The 16,639-nt window shown below is 38.9% G+C and overlaps 1 protein-coding gene across 1 annotated transcript in view; it reads right to left on the reverse strand.

Moving 5' to 3' along the window:
• Window positions 1-562: 562 nt before the first annotated feature.
• The window catches only part of iars1 (isoleucyl-tRNA synthetase 1), a 51,381-nt gene continuing 35,304 nt past the window's right edge, over window positions 563-16,639 (reverse strand). Inside the window, exons 25-34 of the mRNA XM_070840575.1 lie at window positions 16,375-16,458; window positions 13,532-13,706; window positions 11,152-11,264; window positions 8,697-8,792; window positions 5,276-5,452; window positions 4,851-4,971; window positions 4,601-4,726; window positions 4,088-4,234; window positions 2,855-3,007; window positions 563-1,757 (exon numbers count right to left, since the gene is read on the reverse strand). Of these exons, the coding sequence (XP_070696676.1) occupies window positions 1,675-1,757; window positions 2,855-3,007; window positions 4,088-4,234; window positions 4,601-4,726; window positions 4,851-4,971; window positions 5,276-5,452; window positions 8,697-8,792; window positions 11,152-11,264; window positions 13,532-13,706; window positions 16,375-16,458 (1,275 nt within the window). The 3' untranslated portion in view covers window positions 563-1,674. The remainder of the gene's footprint in view (window positions 1,758-2,854; window positions 3,008-4,087; window positions 4,235-4,600; window positions 4,727-4,850; window positions 4,972-5,275; window positions 5,453-8,696; window positions 8,793-11,151; window positions 11,265-13,531; window positions 13,707-16,374; window positions 16,459-16,639) is intronic.

Below are 16,639 nucleotides of genomic sequence, written 5' to 3' on the forward strand. Positions count from 1 at the left end.
TAAGTAAGTGTAACAATTTGTGGTTTTTCGGGTGGTTATGTTTTTCTTGACTGTGTGTGGTGACTTCCTGGAATCGCCACTGGTTGCCTGGTAACTACACTTAACCCTGTGAAAAACCAAAGATGGGCAGTAAAAGGTGATGGTGGACAGATTTTTTTTTAAACCTTTGTGTGGAGCATAGCTAGCAGTTCCCCCCCATTTCCATTTCCAGTCTTTATGCTAAGCTACACATGAATAATGAATAAGCAGAGTGGTATCGATCTTCTAATCCAACTCTCAGAAAGACAGAGAATAAGCGTACTTCACAAATTGTCAAACTATTCCTTTAAATTCATTTATTGCTACTGAATGTGTTTGTTGTCCCCTTTGTTGTATTTGTTCCATGATCTTGCAGTTTAAATACAATGAGTAAGTCAAAATGTCTCACACAACCAGATAAACAGTTTTCCCACACCGTTAGCTAAGCCAGTCTGCAGGATCCCACAGACGTGTAGGACGTGTCCCTTCTTCTCATACGTAGGTTTGAGTGAGCAGAAAGGAAAGGAAAAAAAAAACATGTCGATTCTTATTCACCTTTGATTTATTCCATTTGTCACTTAAAATAGTACATTATCCATTTGTTGCTCCTTTTATAAGAGAACCCTTTTGTCCTGAAGGTACAGCAGCCCGAAAATCCATTTCACCTCTTAAATGCCTTTACAATTGTCACAGGATTCCCAATGCAATGAACAGAATAGCTTTATCTGTTGAATTTAAAATTGTGCACAATAGGCCGAATTGGTTTCCCCAATTATGAGCCACAGCAATAATTACTCTGGACTAAGCTCACCTCAAATAAGCCTTGAAGGGAAGTAGCTTGCAAATTTTGTATCATTAGCATAATAAAGGAAGAAAAAAAATCCATTAGTAATATTGACAGCTAGACAGCTTAGACAGTGTGTTACTGTGTTACAAGTGTTACTGAAACATCACTGAAAAGAATCTTTAAATCTGAGGTAAATGAACCTTTGGCATTTCTTTCCTCGACAGTCTGACCAATGTTTTTCCTTCCGTCAGACAATTCCCAGTTTCCATGACCAGTCATTTCACACTTTCACATTCACACATCTATTCAGCTGTTATGTATGAGCAATCGTTCTGCTCTTGAAGTGCATTTGCTTTCTTGTGAATAAATGCAAATCTCCTCTCTGTCCAGAGTGAATATAGCCTAGCAACACGTTGTGCTTTCTTAGAAAACGGTCACTTATAACTGGTGACAAATTTAAGACGATACACGGGAAAGAAGGAGCGACAGGAATAACAGTGCTGTAAGTGTTGGCTAAACACGACGACTTAATAGAGCTATCATCAAATCTTGGAATGCGATGAAACGCATCAAAATCTCAAGACCTCTTTAGGCACGCTAATTTTGTGCCTGAAGGCGTCTCAAGAAATTTCAAGACAAAGGTGATAGTGATTCCATGGATTAAGAGTTGTGAATTTGACAGACGAGTCTGTTATGCATCAGGATTTCCACAAGAGACCTAAACAAATGACGCCACTTCATGTCATAAATCCACTGTACATCAAAGGGGCTAATGGTGGGATTTTAGTGGTACAAAACTTCATTCAAGGAACCTGCAAGGCACCTGAGACAGATGTTGATGCCAAGAACCTAAGATGGCTTCTCTGTATTTATGCTTCGGCAGTTGTTGGAAGAACTCTCACAAACAGAGTTTTGGTGTCTAGAGATTTTACTGATGAATCCGCTGGCAGCTCTGAAAAACACAGAGAGACATTAAATAACTACAAAGTATGTTTGTTTATGTTTATGTCTAAAATTAAATGTGGAAAAGCATGTAAGCAATCATGGCAGATCTGTTTTCAAAAAGCTCTCAAGCTGCTCAAACTGGGAGCGTTATTTAATTTATTCAAATGAGATAATAAAAACAGAGGATCCACAAATACCACTTAGTGACATGAAGGAGTGGGCTGCCAATTTTTCATCCATAATGTGCAATTTTATCGCATCTAAATTGTGCCTTCAAATCACAGCCACTTACTCACTGACCTGTTCACTCATGGATAAGAGGACATCCAACCCTCCTCTTGCATTTCATTTATTTTAAATGTAACCTCAAGACTAATGGAGCCAGGTCTGTGTAAAGATGTGGGCACAAACAGTTTCATCCATCCTGCGACCGGACATTAGCTCGAAGCAGCCTTACGTACAAGCGGCGCTAGCTGAGCTAATAATCTTCAATTAGGTCACAGTGCTTAAGGATAAACTATTCAAATAACCTTCGAATGACAAATGACTATCGAACAGTATCTTTGCTTGAAATGCACATCTCTAGTTAGTTGTATGTTTTTAATGTGAGCACCTTTTTATGAATTAAATCTTAAATTAGTCTTTGCCAGGTGAAAACATTTATGAGTAAGTATGTTAAAATAATTTTTATGTCTAAAACCTGTGAGCAACTTCACCTCTTCTGACTTTCTTTACTTCAGATAATTCTAATAGTGAGATGCAAATTATTATGCGAATTATTATGTCTTTTAAATTAAAATGTGTCAGCAGTTTAGATTGAATAAAATAATATTACATTGTCTTTTTAAATGTGTCATACTGGCACCAACTAACCGTAGGAGTACTTCATCCCTCTGTATAATTTTATGATGTGATACTTATTTCTTAGCCAGGAATTAAGAAGTACATTTCCCGAAAATTCAAACCTGCACTTTTCTTATCCGTGAAAAACCCGATTCTCCCCCATTGTATATTTGTCCAGAAGTGTTGGCCTTAAATCAGTTTAGAAGTGCTCTGCACAGATGCTAAAAAGTCAGTACGATATCCACCATCTTTTCATCTTACCCTGGGTGAGGTCCTGGTCCAGATAGAGTTTGAGCAGTCTGCTGCGGAGGCCGAAAACCTTGGCAGCTTCAGACAGCAGGCCTGAGTAGTCGAGCCCATTCTGGCCCACAGGGTTCACCAGCAGGAGGGTGCCCACCTCTCCTGTCTGGCACTCTGGAGGAGATTGGAAGATTGTTGAAGAGAAGTGAATCAGACGGACTTTACCTCCTTTACAAATTAAGAAATGATTGGCTTGTTAGTATGGCTTGCTCACAAGTCCTGGGAAGGTAACAAGTCCTGGCCGTGGGAAAAGGGAGGAGACAGAGAGGAGGAATGACAGATCAAAAAGAGAGGAAGAGCAAGAGAGAGAGAGAGAGCCTAACTGATCAATTGATAGATGTAGGAGGTTATGCGCTGGACTGTTTCTTTGGACAGAGCCATGCCAGCTGCTTCCCCTGTTTGTCCAACTATTCCTTTAAAATCATCTCCAACTCCATTTTAATTTGTTTAGTATTCCTAATTTAACTAAAGATCACAGTTCTTTTTCCACTTAGAACCATTTAGAAATTAACTCAAAGGGTCTTATCTGTTGATGTTACGATGCTTCATGGGTTAATTAACACATGCCTTATAACAGTGCGAAGGACTGACTTTTCAAAGTTTATAAGGGAGAAATGAAAGAATTTACAAAAATATAAATTAATAATTTCATAATTTCAATAAAGAATTTCACCAGAATATGAAAATCTCCCAAAGTTAGTTTTAAAGGATTTTTTTTTTCTTCTAGTGAACAAACCCAAGACCAAAACTAGTGATGAATTGATCGGACTAAGTACAGTGTTGCCTGTGGAGCTAAAGCCTGATAAATCTTTTTCCTCTGGTCCACAGAGCTCCATTGTTCTACAAAACAATGCACTGGGTGACTGTTGTTGACTGAGGCAGTTTATTTTGACTCGATCCTACATATGTACTTTTAATTTTTTGATATTCATTTCTACAGATTTCCCCTTCTCGTTACAGTGCACAAATGAACTCTATGTACTCAGGCCGTTATGGCTCTTTGAGTTGCGATTTGCGAGTGTACCAAAAAAACATAAATACATAAAGAAAGGTATTCAAAAATAAAAAAATCACTTGCTCTGCTACAAGTGCATCGTAGGGGAAACACGTGTGTGTGCGTGTGTGTGTGTGTGTGTGTGTGTGTGTGTGTGTGTGCGTGTGTGTGTGTGTGTGTGTGGTGGGGTGGGTTCGTACCAGCTGGTTGTGAATTGCAGAGCAGCAGGTTCACGTAAGGACACAGGAGGGTGTCGGTGGTGGGGGCCGAGCCGGGGGAGGAAGAGCCTGAAGTCACCGTCAAAGTTTTACCGCTCAGAGCCTGAAGGTCCACTTTGCTGGTCAATTCTGTAATGAACATAAAAACACACACAGGGGAGCTTAAGATATTAATTTGGGTTACTACGGAGCCCCTAAAGTGACAAAATCGTTGTGTGGGGAAAAATAGATAAAGGACAAACGACAATGTACCTAGAAATGTGCCAATCAAAAATAAACAGAAAAGTAAAACACACAGTTTTAACTGAAAGTATAAAGCTGTATATTCTTTCAACACACCATTAAATTATATAACGAGCCTATCTTTGACAACCTTTTACTATATCCTTTTAGTGTTGGGTCTCCATAGTTAACTACAATGATACATTTGCATTTATTATTATTTATAATCCTTTGTCTCCTATGTCTTTCTGAACAGCCAAAACGAGCTCTCACCAGTCCCGCTGCTGAAGAACCTGAGTTGGGTGTTATTGGTTCCAAAGATGCTGCTGCTCACTTTCTTCAGCTTGTCCAAGTCTAGTCTGTTATCCCCTTTGGGGTTCTCCAACAGCACCACCCCCTCTGACGAAGAAACCAGTCGGGATTACTAACGCGACCAACAGCTTTAAAAGGTCATACATATTCTTCCTAGATCTTTTCTGGCAGGAAAAACAGACTCTTTTTGTGCTACTTTCCCATGTGCTACCTTGCTCTTTGTTGTTGACCTTAACCCTGAGGTTCACATAGGAGCAAGCCGGTCCATTTAGAGGAGCATGAGGGGTTGAAGATCCTTTTACTATAGTTAACTCCAGGTCTGAAGCCTTTAGCTGCAACAAAGGGAAAAAAGAGCATTAAGGAGGCCAAGAGAGAAACACACACTGCCTTCTTATGTTCTTTACCAAAGTTTTCCTTAAACTAAAAATCTAACTGCTGTCCGGATTTGTAGGTTGGTACAAGAGAGCGGTAATATGGGAATGATACAAACATTCATCATTAAAAATAAAACATTTTGAGTATAAAAAATAAACCAAAATATCACTCATGTTTATGATAACACACATTGTCGGATACCAGCATGTTCATAAATCTGTGGTACACAAGTCGTGGCTGCCCTGAGGTGTCCTTTCATACCTGAGTCTTTTCTTCTATGATGACGCTGGCAGTCTTGGGGACAGGGAAGGGCAACAGTGGAGCCTTGGTGGTCGCCAGGATAAAGTCAGTGTGAGCCTGGATCACAGAGTCCAAGTACTCCCCCTCTGGCTGGCAGCGGTAGTGCACAGTTATCTCATCTGATGGCACCAAATGGCCCTATGAGACATGACAGTGAGAGGTAGGTGGTGAGGAGGGAAAAAAAGTAGGAAGAGGAAAATTCTAATTTATTGCATTGCAAAAATTCTTTATTGCATTTTTATTCAAACATTTGCTTTGATTAAAAAAAATATTGACATCAGTAGTTTTAATTAGGTTTTAGAAAGAAGAAGTTCAACAGGTCATAACTCCCTCTCCGATATCTCTTTCATATTGCTGTGAAAGTTTTTTTTTTTTTCAAGTTTCTGGCCAAAAAACTAGATTTTACAAGATCACATTTGAACATATCATGATAACATTATGATTCACCTTCGCCCAATACTCATTTTTAATGAACAGCGCTTGAACACCTCATGTTGTAACTCAATGCAACCTAATGACAGAAGCTCAGGGAGAAAAAAATGTCCAACCCTGAGCCGGTTTTGATATCCGTCTCTGTTCTGTCCTGACTTGTCGATGGACTTTGCCTGAGACTTTGGTGAGACTGTTCTCTAATTGTCTTCTTCTTATGGTGGCAACTAGCGTTTAGGGTGCATTAGTGCACCCCCTCTCTTGGTATATGGATGTAACGCTTTACTGAATATTTACTGAACATTTACTGAACATTTGTTTTATTTCTATTGAGGAAACGTACACTGAAATATTATGGTTATCGTTTTATCACCCAGCCTAGTAGACAACTGTTCCCGACTATCAGCAAAATATCCACACAATATTCAGAAACCCCTCTTTGCACCAAGGCCTTTTTAAATTGATCACAAAATGTGGTCCATATACATGAACAGCTACATTCACAGCACACAGTGCTCACCCAGCTCTGCCCTGACCAGCACACCTTTGTCCTTCCTGATGGCAGCCACACCCCCACTCACTTCACCCTGAGCACTGCAGCTCAAGCGCGAGGGGTGCCTAAAATTGCTTGTGCTAAAATTGTGCTTTCCAACACAACTACTCCCAAAGCTTTCCCCCGATGTAACTGTTTTCTTCTCCTCTCAATTTTATTCAAGTACTTTTCTAAGAATCAAGCTAAAAATGTTTCAAGGTATTACAGTTCTAAAATTTCTGAGTGCCAAATACAAGTCCATCAAGCGCCTCAAGCACCTTGTACAAAACCTGCATACAAAAATGCATAATAATCGATAATAATAATAGAAAAATCTATTATCTGATTAAAGCATATGGTTGAAAAGGGACAGATCAAAGTTTTGCAACAAGTAATTCTCTTCAAACGTTTTTTTTTCTTCTATAACTTACTGAAATCTGAAAGGAACAATTACCTGATACACAGAAGTAAGCAGAGATGGGATAAACAAAATGGAAGGGCAGACAAAGGAAGAGAAGGTTGGGATTAAAAAGCAAAAACAGACACAACAGGAATAAATAAAAGCACGGAACAAGGGAGATTTTCTTTATTGGATGAAAGCCCATCTATTTTGGCATTGTGTGCGGCCGGCTTCCTCTAACCTTGACACATTCAAACACATTGATCTCATCCTAATCTGCACTGTGCAGCCGTGCACACCCGTTCACAGCCACACACACACATATATATTAACTGTGCAGTACACACAAACACTTGGAAACACTCAGAAACACACACACACATACACACACTCTAATTGCAGTATGTGGCTCAAGGGCAGAGGAATAACGTTAGCTAGATACAGAGGAGCAGTCAATCAATGGAGGAAGGTTTATAGGCTTTTCCTGCCAAGTCAAGGTACTGACCCTAGCCTGAAGGAGCTGCTGGTACTGTGTGTGTGTGTGTGTGTGTGTGTGTGTGTGTGTGTCTCTCAGAGATAGAGCTACAGGAATCTCCAGTTTGTGAGCTTACCTCAGTTTCTCAACTGTGCATATGCTCACATACAAAAACACCCACAGAAACACAGATCAAGCCACGCATGCACATCCATAAACTACTACCAAACATGTCAAAGAATTGTTAAAAATTAATTCCCATCCCCAGGGTGGAAAATTCCTAACAGATCTCAGTTTGAAATAACCGAAGGAATTTAGCCTGGCTGGGAGCCAGTGCACACCACTGCTATAGGGGGACGGAAAAAACTGTTTGTTGCTTGTGAAAACAAGGGGCTGTTGGCTAATCCGCCTTTACTCCCAAGACCACTTCAAAGGTACAACATCAGAATCTGAAAGGGGACTGTAATTAAGCTTCCATTAAGCCTGCCTTATGATGGAGAAACTTCTAACTGTGACGCTGCAGTGGAAAGATTTCAGAACTGCCCTGACAAAATTAGCATGGGACATAAAGAGGAAGGTGGGAGGACGCAGTGATCCAACAGGGGGAAATGTAACAAAAAAACATACAGGAAATTTTTCACGAGCTGCAACTAACAATTATTTTCATTTATACTTACTTTGTCAATAGTTTTAATTGTGAATCATTTCGCTTGTGAAATGTCAGAAGAAGAGTGAAAAATGTCCATCACAGTTTCATAATGCAAAACATGATGTCATACAATTACGTTTTTGTCCAGCCAATGGTTCAGTAATTTTATCAGACAGGTCAAAAAGATAACTGAATACATCAAATAATAATTTTGGTTAAATAATTAAAATGGAGAGTAAACAGTAATATAAAGCTTTATACTCTGTAATTCAAATAAAACTTAACTAAAAATCTATTTTAATCTTTTACTTATCTTCCACATTTCAAATATTTTACATGCTGACTGAATTTCTGTTGAGTTTCTGGTGTGTGGTACGATACCATCAGGATCAGGGTGTTTAAGGCCAAATGTCACTGACAGCAAAAGTAGTGTATCTTACAGAAGCCTAATGAGGGAGGAAAGCTAAAGTGGTTCCTTGTTTGTTTCTAGTTCTAGAGAGCATGCGGTATCACAACACTCTGACCGGATGGGATGCATAGGTGGTTCACATCATCCTTTAAAATACCACACAGAATGTGGTGTGATTTTTTTCAGTCTCAATGTGCTACTTTCCTCAGTGCTTCTCATATTCAATCAGCTTCCTCTCCCCTGCTTAGCTGTCGCACATTACTCACCATGCAATAGCCATACATGGTATTTTGTCTTCCAATATAACTCCTCAAACTGCTTCAGTGGCATGTTTTGCTCACCCTGGCACATCCCTGATTACATGTGTTGGCAAACTGTTTCAGATATGTCATATCAAATTCATTAGACACTGGATTGTAAAATTCATTAGTGGTGTGTTATGCGTCACTCTTGTTTCCAGAGTTGCGCTCGTGAAATAATTGGCCCACCTTCTTGCGTAGTTTCTGAATGCGGTTGATGACCTCTCGGGCAACGCCTTCATCCAGCATGGACTGGTCCGGGGTGACATCCAGCAGCACCAGGACCTAAAGGACAACAGGAGAGTTTAAGCCACGTATTGAACTGATCACAGAACTGTTCTGATGTTTCTGAAGACTGATATGCTTTTCAGATCATTTTGACAAGCGAGGCTGACTCAGGGCCTATAAGGTTTTTTTTTTCCACCCTCTATCCTACGGATAAAAAAACCTGTGCTACACAGGTTGTAAAACTGTAAATTAAAATGATTTGGGGATTTGAATTTTGTCCTTAATGAAATTGATTGAGTGCCTTTTCATGAGCTTATATTTGTGAGTGATACATGTTATCCTTTGCATAAAATGTTTAAATGATTTTGTATTAAGGTGATGATTACGATTAGCGATAAATAAATACAAAAATACTAATCTATTTATAATAGGGTCCTAAAATTAAGTAGGCTAATCAGGTGGTTCTAGGGTGATGTATTTGAGCACAAATAGAAAATCTTCCTCTGGACATTAAGTTTTAGTATTTGGGTAAAGAGAAATACAGAATGCTATTATTTTGTCAATTAATATTGTAACAATCACATTTTCCACAATTCCTCCGTTTTGTTTTTTTCTTTAATAAACTAACTAATTACTGACAGTAGCCAATTTCAGGTTGGCACACAAACCAAGAAAAAGCTTCTTATCTTTCTAGCTGTAGTGGTGAAGATAAAGCATGAATTAAATATTTTCCTGTACACTTAAATGTTGACAGGTGGAAATTAGAAGCAGCGTAGTTTCATTTTCTCTAATCATGTACACCCTACAATTATTTTAATATGGATTTGACAGAATGGTAGCAGACGGTGACAGAACACATGTCACGAAGACATAAAGATAGTATTCATCATCTGATAGCATGTGCTTACTGTAGCCACTGAGTAAACAGACTCCCTCAGCTTCAAGCTACAAACTACAGCACTGAAAAGGCAGAGTAAAATCCAGAGGCACCAGAGCAACCTTTATGAAATAAACCTGCCTGCTTCTGTTGTCCAAAGCTTTATAATGTGGAAAAAAACCAACCAACCAACCAACCAAGCAGAAATAATGACAATATTGTAGTCTGTGTGAGTCACTAAAGTAAAGTGAGTGTCATGTTGTGTGAGGCTGAGCTGCTGCCAGCCCTGAACACTTTACCATGCGAGGAGGGAGGGAAAGAGATGACAGGGTGACAGAGAAATGTACACAAAGCAAACAGAGAGACAGAATATGAGAGGGGAAGAACAGAGAGACAGACAGATGGGTGCTGGAGAGTCAGCGCGAGCGAGCGAGAGTAACAGAAAGAATTAAAAAGCCAGCTCAGTAAACTGGTATTAAGGTGCAGCCGTGTGGTGTGTATACGGTTGGAGGAGCACTGATTAGACAGGGCCTGTGGGAAACGTATACGTGCTGGTTTCCACTTAGCCGTGAAATGATTTCATACATCACACTCACAGTAAAGATACATAAATGCATTTACAGTATAAGGGCAGCTAGCTGAGCAGCAGCAGAGAAGCAGTTTTTTTCACATCCTACATTACAATTTGTCGATCAATCTAAACAACAATTAGTAATGTGGCAGTGAAGAGAGCTGGGTAGTTAGAGGAGAGCAGGTGTGGGTCAACATCACCCTAATGTTGTTACTTTAAATATTAAGCCTCAGCCAGGAGATGACTGACTTAGCGTGGAATAACAAATAGACTATTTCTTGACTGGGTGCAGTGACTTCATGAAGTCTTAACTAGTTAATGGCGACCTCATGGTGATGATGAGGCCACAGAGAGTTTCTGCTCTGGGCCAAGAGCCGGAGTCTGGCACATAACCCCAGTAAAACTACAATGTTACATTGCTAGACTTTGGCTTTTGTGCAGATTCAATAAACCAGGTAAAGGTAAAGTGTGATTTATTGAGCTTTAGGAGGTGCTGGTTAGCAGATTTTTTTTTGCTTCAGTAAAAGGCTGTTTTATAGTCTCTTGAACAGTCATTGCTTACGCAGAATTTTCATAGAAAAAATAATCTATTTCTTGATAACCTGGGTTAGACTCCAATTTTCTGTACAAATTTAAGCTGGCAATATAGAGTTTACATTAAATCCAGTAATTTAGATTAAATTAAATAATGTACAAATGAATAAATGAATTATGAATTGAATGAATTATTATGAATAAATTATGAAAATAATCAATTTTTAAGCTATCTTAAGTCAGTGTTATGAGGAGCAGCTCCATATCATCTTACAAACGATCAAAAACTTTATTCATTTAAAAAGTTTAACAGGAGAAGCTACATTTGTCCAGAGAAAGAGAAGAATTAAACCTTTTTTGATCCTTTTTTTCCCTGAAGAGTGTCCGACTTGCATACAAAGATGTGTAAAAATGAATAGATTCAAATAGCATACCTGTGCATCAGAGTGTGCTTCATACTGTGCGGCTGAGCCAGAGCTCTGGTTGAAGGTGTACATGAGCCTCAGGTCCTCCTCATGAAGCTCATGGCCGTCAACCATGATAGATCCTGAAAATGAACCACAACACCCATCAATTAATAGAAAAACATGCTTTTAACATAGTAAATATGCTGTTCATACACTATGGAACCCCCACTGAGCCTCTGCCTCAGCCCACATTTCTGAATGACCATAAATTATACAGTTCATACAAAATTCACCGTGGGGCATGAAAATGAGTGAAAGCGTACTAAATATACTCTCATAAAAAAAATTTAAAAAAAGTTTTCCTAACACAAATATTAAGATTTTCCTCTTGGGTTGGGATATTCTTGGTAACAGTCATGTAGGATGAAATTATGTGGTATGGCCTGAAGAACCAATCATTACAAATGTTCCGCTACAAAGCCAGTTGGACGTTGAGTGACATATAATAAAGGAAAATGTTTGAACTGTTGAGATCACTTAAGTCACTACATAATAATTAAACTAGATAATAACATAATAATTCAACTGGACGAGTATAATGTGCTGATTTTGATGCTTTCCTATTAAAAATTCTAAATGGATCCTCACTCACTGCAAATAGGCACACAAATCTATATTACCATCAGGCTGATAACAGAAAATGGATCATTTAAGGGAGGATAGTATTGCGTTGATGCATTTGAGAGTGATTGATTGAGGCCCATGATGATTAAATCAATGCTGACTATAGACCTCAGTGCAGATGTGTTGATAAACAATTTATTCTCCTAATTAAATCTGAATAAACTGCCAACAGATTGAGTGAAATTAGACTTTATTTGGCAGGGGTTGTCTCTTCAGAAGGATTCTAGAAAAGGGTTCAATTACACCCAATCACACAGACTAAAGTGCATGCAGGCCAGGACTTTGTTTTGAATTAGTTAGGGTCTGGACCGCTTATTTGCTTTCATTTTGAAATGCCTTACATTACAGTCTTCCTGGTCACATCCACATCAGCTCTGAGCTTTTAAACAATACAGCAAACCCAATCTAGTCAGGTTTATATCTCCGTTTTGCCAGTGGCAGCAATTACCCACGTCTGTGTTCTGACTAAAAACCATGACCGTGTTCTTCTCTCCTCTTCACTTCTCCACACCCAGAGGCTGGGTGAAACAGTCACTCTGTTTCTCTCTAATCCTACATTTCCATGCTTTGATTTCCTGTGTCCCTCCCTGCTTCTCTGCTCTTCTCCACCTTCTCTCTTAACCTCTTTTCTTCTACCCACTTAAAATGATGAGATCAAAAGGTACAGGTAAGGAATCATGAGTAATACAACCAATGGCCATGAACCCACAATCAGTTTCAGGCCAAATTGCCACCCATATAGTCTAAATTGGAACAAGGTTTTTTTTGAGTTGCAGGTTCTGAACTGGAAATTGCTCAAGGAGGTTAAAAGTAGACTCTCAAATGAAAGTGTGCTGTTAGCTTCAGAGATAATAATAGTGTACATTCCACTAACTGACTGATAAGTTAACAGATGTTTATCTTTTTTCTTTTGTTTGTTTTTTTAACCCTTTCCGATTGTGTTTCCCTCAGATAGAACCAGGCTTACCATTTCCCTCCGCTTCCACTCTCACCAGCTGCTAGCTGTAGCTTATCCACAAATGTCCCCACTGGTGTTTACTCACACCTAAAATGTACCGTATTGAACTACTCCTTTACACATACACTGGTGATGCACTATAAAAATGGGTTTTGTGCACTCAAACACAACATCTTGCCTGTGATCACAAGCCAGTGAAATGTTACTTGGTTCCGCTGTGCATTCCCATCTCTGTTTCCTCTCTCCATCATTTTACCACCATCCTCCATCACATCTATCTCTTTCCTTCCATCGCTCATCCTCCTTTTTTTCTTCCAATTGGCTAGACTTCAAACATCCAAGTGATTGGAAAAGTTAAGTTCCCACAGCCCAGCTGACCTCCACTGCTGCCTTCCCCAGAGACTCTGGGGGCTCTCCTCGTCTTTCTATAATTGGAGAGACAAGATACCTTGCACTGCTTTGATCCGTACTCGAGCTCTGATTATAGTTTCAGAGGGGTTAGGGTTTGCATTCTGAGGATAAACTGGCCGTCTGTCTGTGCCCGACTTCACTGCAAGGATTCTTTGAGTTTTTGGTTGAATAAGTTATGATTTCAACGCAATATGCAGCAATTGCTCTACCCATCTTCACTAATTAATTATTTGGTAAACAAAATCCATACCAAAAAAAGAAAAGATAAATAAATTCCTTTGAATCTTGAGTGTGATTTTTAAAATTTTTTAAAGTTTTTTGGACACAAAACCAGAAAGTTACACACAGCAATACCTGTCTTCTGGAAGGACTCTAGCTGTTCGCTGGTGAGCTCCTTGATAGAAGCAGTGACAGCTTTGAAGGCCCCCTTTAGTCTTTTTCCCAGCACCATGTGGTCTGGCTCGGCTCTCAGGCGGATACCGTACTTGTCCTTGTCTGTTGACAGTGTCAGTTGTCGCACATTAAGCTCCTGTAGGATGAAAAACAAGACACACACTATGTCTTAGAAAAGGTAAAATTACTCTATTGTAGTTCCCTGAAGAGAATGTTAACATCCCATGTATACTGACAAGTATCAGGTTTATTACTGTTGACAAAAAAAGACTGAAACTGTAACGCATTTCAAAACTATCAAAAGTACTAACTAAAAAAAAACTAGATTCCAAACTAAGAAAAAATACAATTCAACATAAAAATTTAAAACTTTAAATACCCCAGGCATGTACTATATAGAGCAAGTCAATAATTGATTACAGTCATTCACACAAAGAGCAAGTCAGCCATGAAATCAATCGGTAAGCCATTGCTCCTATTCAGTCAATATTTCTGCCTTTCAATACAGTACGTTTCATTCTTCTTCTAAATGGAGAGAAAAGGCTGTGATCCAGTCATACCTGGTGAAGCCATAGAGATAGTAAATTTAGCCATACTCTTGCCCAAACCCTGGCCTGACCTGCCATGCATTGCTCCTTTCAATCACTCTGAAAAGTTGACTGAGACCAAGTTGTAGCCTCGTTGACAGAGAGCGCAGATAAGCTACTGTAGTGGGCTGAGTGATAAACTTAAGGGCCAAGTGGGGCTGAAAATACCTACTACTACTTCTGTTTGGAGCAGAGCTCGGTTAGTGAAAGTAAGATTGCATCAGTGCAATAGTGCACAGAAGGCGTGTGTGTGTGTGTGTGTGTGTGTGTGTGTGTGTGTGTGTGTGTGTGTGTGTGTGTGTGTGTGTGTGTGTGTGTGTGTGTGGCAATATACGGTATGTTGGTGCTTTACACTATATTAAGGCTGCTGTCAACTCAAACAGCAGCACATTGGACATAGCTGGAGTCATTAACACGCTTGTCAGCAAAGCAAAGCCAACCAAAGCTAGAAATGTAAGTGGCCATTAACCATCAATGGAGGATCCCATTTTGTGCCGACACTCTTCCCTCTGAATGTTACAAGAATTTGTTAAATTAATGTTTTGTCTCGAGAAGAATGCACCTCGCAGCATTTACCACCTGCTTGGTGTCATATGTTACGTTACGATCTCTTCTTTTTGTAAGAGTAAGAGTAGCATTGGTGGTTGGTACCGATAGTATCCACTAGTCTATACATTGAAGAAGGCTAATCTGAGGGCCTTAATGCTTTGTTATATCTTGTAGGAACCAAATTAAAAACTTAAATTACTCCAGACGTGTGCAATGAAGGACTGATCAAAAAACTTAATTCACTCAGAGAGGAAGTCAGCCATGAAATCAACTAGTCGGTAAGCCAGCCGACATGGACAATGGATATATTTTTTAAATCATATAATAGAAACAGTAATTGAAAAGTTTTATATAAAAAGGTATGGTCCTGGGACGACAGAACTATAATTGTTTAACCACCTGCAGGGGCCCAGTTATTAAACAGTTAAGCAATAGTATAAGAAATTCTAATGAATGACAAAGATTTACCATATATATATATATATATATATATATATATATATATATATATATATATATATATATATATATATATATATATATATATATATATATATATATATATATATATATATATATATATATATATATATATATATATATATATATATATATATATAGTGGTAACTGTAGAAATTTAATGAAGGAATCCAAGTAAAAGCAGCAGTGAAAGGGTGAATCCAGGCTTGATTTACCCAACTTTCAAATGCTCTGCTAAAGTGAAACCACATCACACACAAGGGAGTAAGAGAGTTTGAAGGCTCTTCGCTGGGCTGCAGGACCTTGAACTGCTCTCAGTTCTGCTCAAATAAACCTTGTTTACTAGAGAGAAGCAAGAAGTCGGCAAGGTTAAATGTTTTTCCCCACCAGAAATGAAACCGACGGAGATAAGAAGTGGCTCAAACTAAGATAAAGCTTCTAGGATTCAACGGAAGGTTGCAACAGCAGCCTTTTTCCAACTTGAACCATAATCTGTAAACGTTTTGTCAATTTTCCTGCTCAGCATCATATAGGACCAAGAGCCAGGATTTGTTTTCCATGTAAGATGCATCACTAATTTCTCAGCTTGGCACCTTGTAAGACTTTATGCAAAAGATTGAGGCGTTCTAGTGAGGTTATCTGAGTCAGCTGTGGAACAGCATTGACCTCTTGAGCTTTGTTGGTGGAAAATCAAACCTGAAGACAAAAGGGATAATGCCAGTTTAACAGCTTCCTGTACTGAATTATATAAGATAATTAGACTGTCTAATGTTAGTGTAGTCATTTTTCCAGTCTCTTGGATAGCACCCGAACGGACTCGACAAACTTCTGTAATTCATCTGTACTTTCTGGTGCATATGATAATGATGCATATAACTGTGATTATGAAGAACATAAACAGATTAAACTTTAATTACAGCTGAGGATACAAATGCTGTATGAAGATGTGCTCCCTCTGTTGTACACCTCGATCTGGATGATTCTCTTTAACTCGTTAATTTAATAGTACCGATCAAAACAGACACAGACACAGACACAGACAGGGAAACACTTATAGGAAAAATGAGAAGAAGAAGCAGCACCTCTTGCCTTGAAACAGAGCAACTTCAAGACTGCACAAAAAGCATAATTATCACATATTACGGGTATTCTTGGTTTAAAAAAAAAAAAAAAAAAGACAGTACTTACTTCCAGGATGTATTTCTGCAGAGACTGGATGTCTTTCAGGGCTTCTGGGTCCTGGTGAATAACCACTACCTCCTTCAGTGGGTACTGAAACACACACCGACATCACAGCTGGTTAATAGCTTCAGTACCAAAAGCACAAAATTATGGATGTCATCACGATCAACACAACTAGGATGCCCACAACATACCTGACCTAGTGCACTAATATGACACAACCAGATATAATTCAAACTGTAGAAAATCTATAGGAGAGCAATAGGACTTC

This window comes from Pempheris klunzingeri, chromosome 2 (genome assembly GCF_042242105.1).
Source record: "Pempheris klunzingeri isolate RE-2024b chromosome 2, fPemKlu1.hap1, whole genome shotgun sequence".
NCBI lineage: Eukaryota > Metazoa > Chordata > Actinopteri > Acropomatiformes > Pempheridae > Pempheris > Pempheris klunzingeri.